The following is an 8451-nucleotide window of genomic DNA, read 5'->3' as shown; positions in this document are numbered from 1 at the left end:
GCTGGATTGGGGCAGATTGAATTATAGGGTATAAATATGGATATTGCAGTAGTGAGTATTTATGGAGGATCTTTCATTCAATCCAAATGCAGGGTTACAAGCAAATGTTGCATGTTGCCTTTGACTCTGTGCTATAAAAAGATTTGGGACAAAAGGAACTAATCTGAACATTATTGTGGCATTACTACATTTGCTTCCCCACTGGGAGTATCAGCTGAAGACAAAAACAACACTCCAGGTGCTTTCCAGCTGTTACTGAGGGGAAAGAAGAGGACAGACAGGAAAGAATCACAGCTGCAGAATAACATTCCTAGGAGATATAAAACAGAGAGTCATCTTCAACAAGAGCTGTTTGTTAAAATCTCATTTATTCATCCCTGATATACAAAACAATGTTTCATTTTTCTGTGTGAAAAATAGCTCTGGATTTTGTTCAGCTCCGTCTGGTTTGGCCCTCGGGGTAGTGGAGGCCTCCAGTATGTACAATGTACAGTCCCTAAGAGCTCTAAGGAGCGGATAAAAGATAACCCTCAACAGCTGATGTGAGGATCTGGTCTTATCAAAGCGCCTCAGACTGAAGGAGAGGATAGAGAGGAGCTTGATAAAACTGACTCAGCGTCACTGCTTAAGGGGGTGGGGGGCTTGTATGAGAGCGCCAGCTACAGTCCATGCAGCAGGATTCACCACAGAGCCTTTTAAGACCAGATGGGGAAGGTTTCCCAACGCCAGAATGAGGAGTATAAGCTATTCCTCTTCTTAAATATCTTAATGCTGATTCTAGTGAGATTCTGATAGCTTCTATTCAGGCTCTTGGGAAACCTTCCCCCTTAAGCCGCCATTCAAACATCACTTTATCACACACAAGCTCCCGTGTGAGCGTCAGTTCTCCTCATATACATACATCTTTTTACACTTTTCAGGTTTCTTTACAAAAATAAGGTTATCTTGCATTCATGTCATCAATTAAAACTGGGTTACAAAGTGAGATGAACAACTGTTATTGCACAAATTGATTACCTACAAGTAGATCATTCATAAAAAGAATGACAAACAAAACATTTTACAACTTCTACTTTGATTAATACAGACTAATAAATATGCATCTACCTCGGTCTATATCTGTCTGGTAGCAAATGAGATGAAAAATTCTGAAATGTCGGCGGAGGGAAAGGCTCTGGCAGAAGGCAGAATAATGAAAATCGATGAAAAGCACAAACAAATGAACAGAACCAAATCAGACGAGTGGATCTCAGTCTGTCGGGGTGGGGGGTGTCGTTGTGACGACTGCGACAGGTTGCCATGGTGATAATTGCACACCGCGCTGACACATCATCCACCCGCTTACATTTTTGTGTGTGCGTGTGTGTGAAAAGTGCCTCGTCTACATGTGTATGACTAGAAAACCAGATCTGAACACTTAGGTGTCGATTGCTTATTGATAAAGAAGAGGAGCCGATGCAGGCACTTGTGGGATGAACATGTCACCAACAGACAGATTAACTTCCCTCAGCTTCACAATTACATTTCTTTTTTGCTTTCCTATCAGGCAGCCATTGCGAGCCTTCACCCCATGTTAGTGTTATTTGCATTTAAAAATAAATGTCCTAGTAGAAATGTTTCAGGCAGCATGTAGAAATATAAAAAAAACCCACAAAGGACAGCATTAAAATCAAACTGTAAATCATCAAATCTGAAAAAATACAACAAATTTCATTAAACAAGCCACCAAAATCTCTTTCAAAAAGACAAAAGTCAACAATTTAAGATTGGTTAAGACATTAAATTATGATTTTATATTACAGAAGTGATGTTAAATATATTAATCTGTAAGCATAACCCAAAGACCCCATCCCCAGTTCAAAATCAGGCAATGAATAAAGCTCATTGGATGAATGGAAGATGCCAATCAAAGTGAAATAATCTGCCACAAGAAGTATAAAATAAGATACTGTAAAGACACATAACATACAGGCACAGGATGGCAAACAAAGAAAGACACATCATCATTCACTTGTCCCATATTCATTTCCATCAAGCTTTTGTTTTTGGTACATTTTGATCATATAAGACAAATCTCACATGCACTCCATCATGCAAAGCCATGCTTTTTTTTTTTTACTGAGTATTTTACTTTTAGTGGTCACGCAGCAAGACAAGACACCACCAAAAATAAAACCCATGCGATGCATCAAATGCTGGAAACCACAATGAAGTTGGGTATGAGTGCATATTTAAGGCATCTAAACAGTAGAGCTAATTCTGTAGGTAGTAGTGGACATTCATACCTAGTCCCAAAGATATAAATAAAAGACTTAAGAAAAGGAGTGTTACAGGACGCATTTGCCCACATGAGTAAAAAATGGAAGTGGAAAAGATGGAGGGATGGAGGAAAGGGAAAACAAATCAATGTTTCTTCTGTCGATGAGCAGAGTGCGCACTGACAAGCCTCAAGCATTATGGCAGACATGAATTATTAAATACACAGTACGTATACATTATCTGTCGTGTCAGACTACTTGCTGAATCAGAAACCATGCTGTCATTAAAACATTAATGGCTCACGTTCCAGGTTGTATTCCTCTAGTAGCTGGAGCTATAATTTAGTAATGACTTACATTGGTAAACAAGGTACATTTTAAAAGGATCAACTACATATTGTCATTATTTGTCAGTTATGGAATTTTTAGTGTTATTATATCAGCTAATCTCACTGGATCACTCAAGCTACTGGTCTGCATTAATCAAGTTGCTCACATGTTGTCATCTGGTGTTGTATATGGTGACAGTGTGGGCCTCTGCCCTGGACCATTACATCATATGGCTGGTGGTGGTGGTGGTGGTGGTGGGGGGGGACCCTGTGTCTCTGATAGTAATGGAGGTTAGCTAACATGGAAATCAAAGGCAGATTGATGAGAGGGCCCAGAGCAGCTGGTTAGGTAATGATGTCTTCATTCTTTCAGCCATCCATTTGCTCCCCGTTCTTCGCCTCTCCCTCGCTTCCTGCCCCCTCCATCCGCCCCAACCTTCTCTGGAACACTTATTAAGAGCTATATTTAGATAAGCGGAAAACCTTGACTCTCGGAGTGCATCGCCGCCGTCTCGTTCTTGTGTGTTTTCTATGTGTATTTGTAATGTAAGGCCGTAGCTACAGTATGAAAGGAGTGTACATTATGAAAAGGGCTACAGGTGCTTTCACCACTGCCAACAGGCATGTCTGCTTGCATAGACTGTACTCTCAACCTGACCATTAAGACTCTCAGTGAAATGATGAGAAGACCAAGGAAAAGAGGAGTAATGGAAACAAGAAAAAAACAAAACACTAAGGCATCTGTACCCTTAGTCCAGTGCTTGTCGATGGGACAAACAAGAGTCATTTACAAAGAAATGGTGCCATGGCAAATTCCAGTTTAACCCAGACCACCTGATCAGTCAGAAATTAAATTATTCAAGCTGGAAAACAAAGACTGAAATGTGTTCTAATGGCAATAAAAAAGGTCGTATAAGAAATAGTCGTTTGCTACTCACATTTTCTCATTCATACACTCATACTACACGCATACATTATTCTTCCTTGTTATCATTGCTGAATGTATCTACGAAGTGGAAGACGTGTTCCAAAAGATAACATTTGCTGGTCCAAGCTTTGATCCCAACTCTAATGATACACAAGCTAAACAAAGTCTCAAAAAAAAAAAAAAATCCCTTTTTTTAAAAATTTCAACCCATTCCCAGTTGGATTTGACCAACACATGTCTTTTTCTCCCCCCTGGGTGCGGGTTCACAAGGGTAAATGGAGAGCAGGGCACAGGTTGAGTTGTGTTCCACTCCCCTGTGGAGTGTCTGGCTTGGTCAGTGCAAGAACCCTGGGGGAAAGCACTAGTGGGTCCATGAAGCAAAGTGGATGGAGGAGAGAAAGAGGAGTAGATGAGGAGAGAAATGAGTTACAAAGAGGCTGGCGTAGCAGTAGAACTCTTTCCAGAATTAAATATTGATCCTAAGCCCTGAGGATTTTTGCATGTTTGTGGCTTTGGGGGATTAAAGATCTCAATGCCTCCTCCTCCTCCTCTTCCGCTTCCTCCACCTGCTCTTCTTCATCCTCCACCTCCTCTACTTTCCCTCACTGGGATTTCTCATCGGATTCGGAGGGGGTGTGTTCGCGGGGCAGCGACATGCTCTTGTGGCGATCCCACAGCTTGTGGAGCTCGGTGGCTTCGTTCTCACTGCTGCTGGTGCCGCTGTCCCGGAAGCTGGCCAGAGGAGGACGCACCTTCACACCTTTCACTGTCACGGAGCCCTCGATGGCCTTGCGCAGCTGGATGGAGAAAGACAAAGACAGTTAGAGAGGAAGGCACAAAGCGCCAAGGTCTAAGCACTAATGCGAGTAACACCCCAACAAAGTTACGCAAGGTTTTTGTGACGACAACATTTAAGGTCCTAACTTAAATGAAATGATTTTTTTGTGACTTTTGGCCCCTACCATCACCTGACTTTGCCACCATGCCAGCATGCATTGCTTTCTGCTACAGCATCTTTTCTTAATCCTACCACTAGGAGTCATTTTTGGCTTGTATTGCCTTTTAATGTATAGTGACAGCTAAAGAGTGACATGAAAGGGGAAGAGAGAGAGGGGGTGACATTCAGCAAAGGGTCATAGGTTGGAGTCAAGCCCATGGCTGCTGCAGCAAGGACTCCACCAGGCGAGTTACCAGGAGTGTCCAACATTTTAACATCCTGGAGAAAGGAGCTTTAACTGGGACGCTCTGCTGCAGGATGCTTCGTGGATGTATGATTCTATTATCATATTATTACAAAAACCTTATAGAATGCAGGATTTTATACTAGTACAGCAATCTGCCTTATTTGGTCTAGTTTTAAGATACTAGCACGGACCTGGTCCCGCAGTCATCCTACTACTGTTTTAGCCGTATGTGTAAAACAATATTCAACATACCTAACCATTTTAGACCAACACTAAATTGTACATTATGTGCAGCATCAGACAGCAATCAAACTGCAGCTTTAGGGTGCCACTGCCAATTAAACTTCACAATAAGACATCATCATCTCTCTTAAGGTTTAATACTTATCTTTTGTTTTCCTTTTTGGACCCTCCACAAATGGAGTGAAGCCTGCGAGCTAGTTGAGGCAGTCAACTCGAGCTGCGCTGATATACACACATGACATGCCTTATTCCATAATCACTAACCAAGCGCACCCTTCCAACCTGGTAGTCTATTTAAACTGCACAATTTCCCAGCTCTCCCTCTGCTCTGTCAATGCTGCCTGCTGCCCTGCATCCGTACTGCTGCTGCTGCTGCTCTGTAAGCCCCACCACCACCCAGCATCCACCTGTAGGCTCCGACTAGGGGTTTAAGGTATTTGCTCATCCCTCCCCAATATCTATGTAAACATATCTGTGGGGAGTGATGTCCGAGCCTAGACGCCAAAATCTAAATATGCTATACTGCTGTAATAAACATTTCAAACGTGGGTTTTTTTTTTTAAGTTTCCTTTGAGGGAGAATATTGTGCATCACTAATATACAAAAAAACAACAACAGTATGTAGTATGTATACTGTCTAGTTTGATTATAATACATGTATATACTACATACTCAAGATCTCCTACGAATTAGTAGGTAGTATGGGTTTGGGACACATCGCAGATCTTGTTTTAAGAAAAAATAAAGTACGGCTTGATTCAGGGTTTTATTCACAGTGCCTTATTATGCTGTGCTGCATGCAGTGTTGGAATGGGTGGCCCCAGTGGAAATAGAACTGCTAACCCCGACACAGTGCTGGCCTTGCTTTACAGTGCAAGATCGTGTCAGTAGTTTACAAGCTGATGCACAGGCACACAAGCCATTTTCTAGTTTGAACTGGAATCTCTTTTCCAAAATGTAATGGAGGGAAAGCTCATGGTCAGAGGGCAGTGCGCACTGGAAAGTGAGGGCAGAGTGACTGACTTTTGCCACTGTTTGCTGAATTTTGCAGAATAAGAGAAGAAAGGAGAGGTGGAAATGGCTACAAATTTATTAATCTCTGTGGCTCCCCGTGCCACCTACACACGATAGAAATGTGGATCAAAAACATTTTCATAAACCGGAAAATGTATATCTATTTAAAAAATAAGCAAGATATTTTCTCAGATGTACATTTTGGACCTTCAACTAAAACAAATGGTAACACTTCACTTTATGTCTGTTCATTCCAAATAATTTCTTGACCATTTCCTGATAAGAATTATTTGATTTGATACCAATTAAAAGGAAAATAAAGACAGGGATCAGAGACTACCTATGTTAGCTAACTATCTTTACCTAACTCTTTTAACCATTTATCCACTGATAACGGTTTATACATCCATGTTTACCTGCTAAGTACTTTTTACACACTCTCAATCAAAACATGTAGTGTTCATTTAGCAACTGACATTCAAACCTCCTTCTTTTGTCTCCCAAAGGCGAAAAATGCACATGCAGTAGGTGATTTGAGAGGAGATGCCATCCCCCTTGTTAACCTGCCCCCCCCGCCATTGATCCCTAATCTGACTGAGGTTTGTCCAAGTTAGAATCTAAGGCCCCGACCATGGCTCTGAAATGTACTGATAGATCCATGGCGCTGTCCGTGGTGCTGAAGTAGCAGACAGATTTCTAATTGCTCCTTTTTCCATCGTACCTGTCCTTCTGTCAGTTTCGTCATGGATCTATAATATTCTCTAAACTATAAATATTTAATTCTATACTATACTGTCGCCTATATACTCTGTAATGTAATGTCACTTTCATAATGAAAGTGACAAGTAGCAAGGTATAGTCGCAGGAAGAGCCAGAGGATCATAGAAACACAGTGCTGCCTATTATAATATTTCTATGATCATTCAGTCTGTGCTGCTGAAAATACACCCAGACCCATAACCCTAACCTCCCGTCAGCCCATCCTACCTGTTAATGAACAAATCATCAACTTGCGATAAAAATTACTTTGCATTTTTATCTACAGAAAAAGGAAAACATGACCATCTTATATCTTTAACAATCCGGACACACTGAGTTTATATGGTCTCTAAAAATAATGATCTTAATAGTCAAAAAACAAAGCAATATTCAGTTTCCTAAACACTGGAGCTGTGTGAATGTGTGTTGCATTCTCTACACTCTCTTTCATCCATTCTCTCTCTGCTCTCTGTGTGAGAGAGTATTATTACATTTTCTGTTTAGCCAGGCCAAGTTTGTCATTTGGCTGATAAGGTGAAGGATTTGGGTGCTACAGATCCTGTGTCTGCCATGAAAAGAATAGTGTAGGGTGGAAATAATGCACTATAATCACACACACAAACATCCCTGTGATTCCTCTCTTCCATATGGACCAGCGAGGCTGTGATATAACAGCGTGTCTGTGTGACAGACAGGCAGACTGGGAGAGGCTGGGCTTTATCTGCCTTAGCTGGGTTTTTGTCTGCTGGTGGAACGCAGAACAAAAAAGCCTAAATGTCAGGGACAGGCAAGCAGCGCTGCACTTAGCAACAATCCTCTCACCACTTCCTGGCCAATTCACAAAGAGCGAGGGGTTGTCAGTTGTTTGTGAGGCAGGGGAGATAGAAAGAGAGGGAGGGGGGCAGAGAACAGACAGAGAGACAATAGACAGAGACAGCAATATTAAGCAGCCTTTTGTCTGTCACAGTACATAACAGGCAGAGGGAGGAGGAATCATTAATGTTGGCTGAAATGTCTTTGTGCGTATGTGTGTGTGTGTGTGTGTGTGTGTGTACAGAACGGTAACAGCACTCCTGATGATGACAGTGATTTTACAGTTATGAAAGCACTGAATATGCTGCCTGTATAAATGACAGTCATGACTTTTAATGTGAAAAAAATTGACAAAAAATTGATCGTGAGTTTAGAATTAAGAGTTATGAAACCATTAAACACAAAATATGTACAATAAGACTCTTACCTCTTTGAGGGAAACCACCCCGATGAGGCGTCCGATGCTGGTGACGTAGGCGTGGTCGAGGCCCAGCAGGGAGAAGATGGTGTGGGTCTGTAGGAAAACAACAGAGGTGGTTGGAAACAATTAGTGAAACATAGAAACAGTAACAAACCACAGACAATACAGTGCTGGGTTCCTGCTTTAAGTAGAAAATGAGGCTCAGTTAGGGAAATGGCCCACTGACTTCAATTTTCCAACACTGACAACTTCATTCACAACGGGTTCATTCAGCTAGTCAAATGTTCAACTAAATGGGAAACGATCACTTTGGGAAATATCACAGAGACATTCAGTATTCAGAGTATAGATGCTCATTTTAAAATAGAAACTGAATTGCTGAATACCTGCTTACATTGAGAAGAAACAACCAAAGCTCCTTGACTATACAGCTTTACTGCGGCTATGGCTTACTATGCTAACATTAGCTAGATGACCTACTTATTTTATGCTACTTATTTTA

General features: G+C 41.4%; 1 protein-coding gene across 5 annotated transcripts in view; it reads right to left on the bottom strand.

Moving 5' to 3' along the window:
* Positions 1-349: 349 nt before the first annotated feature.
* Positions 350-8451, bottom strand: part of clcn2c (chloride channel 2c) — a 159475-nt gene continuing 151373 nt past the window's right edge. For all 5 annotated transcript variants that reach the window (XM_051396517.1, XM_051396518.1, XM_051396522.1 and 2 more), the window contains 2 exons: positions 7956-8042; positions 350-4312 (listed from right to left, as the gene is read on the bottom strand). In XM_051396517.1, coding sequence (XP_051252477.1) covers positions 4118-4312; positions 7956-8042 — 282 coding nt within the window. In that variant the 3' untranslated portion in view covers positions 350-4117. The remainder of the gene's footprint in view (positions 4313-7955; positions 8043-8451) is intronic.

The sequence above is a fragment of the Dicentrarchus labrax genome, unplaced genomic scaffold (genome assembly GCF_905237075.1).
Source record: "Dicentrarchus labrax unplaced genomic scaffold, dlabrax2021, whole genome shotgun sequence".
NCBI lineage: Eukaryota > Metazoa > Chordata > Actinopteri > Moronidae > Dicentrarchus > Dicentrarchus labrax.
The sequence above is the reverse complement of the archived record's forward strand: the minus strand, read 5'-3'. Positions and strand labels throughout refer to the sequence as shown.